The following is a 498-nucleotide window of genomic DNA, read 5'->3' on the forward strand; positions in this document are numbered from 1 at the left end:
ATCTTTGCATTTCTCCTCTTTATTTTCTTCCGCTTTCGGACCTTCTTTTCCTCCTTTAGTTTCACACTTGCCTTTATCTTCGCTTCCTTTCCATTCGCACTTGGTCGGGTCACAATCATCTTTGGGTTTATCTTTACACTCTGCTGCTGGGACATGGGGACTTTGCGCTGTTGATTCTTTTGCCGCGTTTGCTTTCGCGTTTTGGTGGTGTAAGTAGCCGATCGCGCTTGTGTAAGCCTCGCCTGCGATTAATGTTTGGAGCTCTGCGTCTTTGAGCTCGTCGCCGTCCCTGTGCTTGGTTTGTTTTGAGCCTATTGCCGTGATAAAGTCTTTTTGAAATGTGGCTTGGTCGGATCCGAAAAGCTTGTTTAAAGTCGTTGTCAGCGTCGATCCTTGTAGTTTGGCTCCGCCGGTTAGCTCCCGGATCGCCGCGACAAGCATTGGTTTGTTTTGTAGCTCAGTGAGCTTAAGTTCTGCTAGTTTTTCTAATGGTTTGGT

General features: G+C 47.2%; 1 protein-coding gene across 1 annotated transcript in view; it reads right to left on the bottom strand.

The window, feature by feature from the left end:
* TEOVI_000330300 (uncharacterized protein) overlaps positions 1-498 on the bottom strand; it is a gene marked incomplete at both ends in the record, with an annotated part of 1,527 nt that overhangs the window by 99 nt on the left and 930 nt on the right. Inside the window, one exon of the mRNA XM_067226231.1 lies at positions 1-496. Coding sequence (XP_067082332.1) covers positions 1-496 — 496 coding nt within the window. The remainder of the gene's footprint in view (positions 497-498) is intronic.

The sequence above is a fragment of the Trypanosoma equiperdum genome (genome assembly GCF_001457755.1).
Source record: "Trypanosoma equiperdum strain OVI genome assembly, contig: ctg_713, whole genome shotgun sequence".
Taxonomy (NCBI): domain Eukaryota; phylum Euglenozoa; class Kinetoplastea; order Trypanosomatida; family Trypanosomatidae; genus Trypanosoma; species Trypanosoma equiperdum.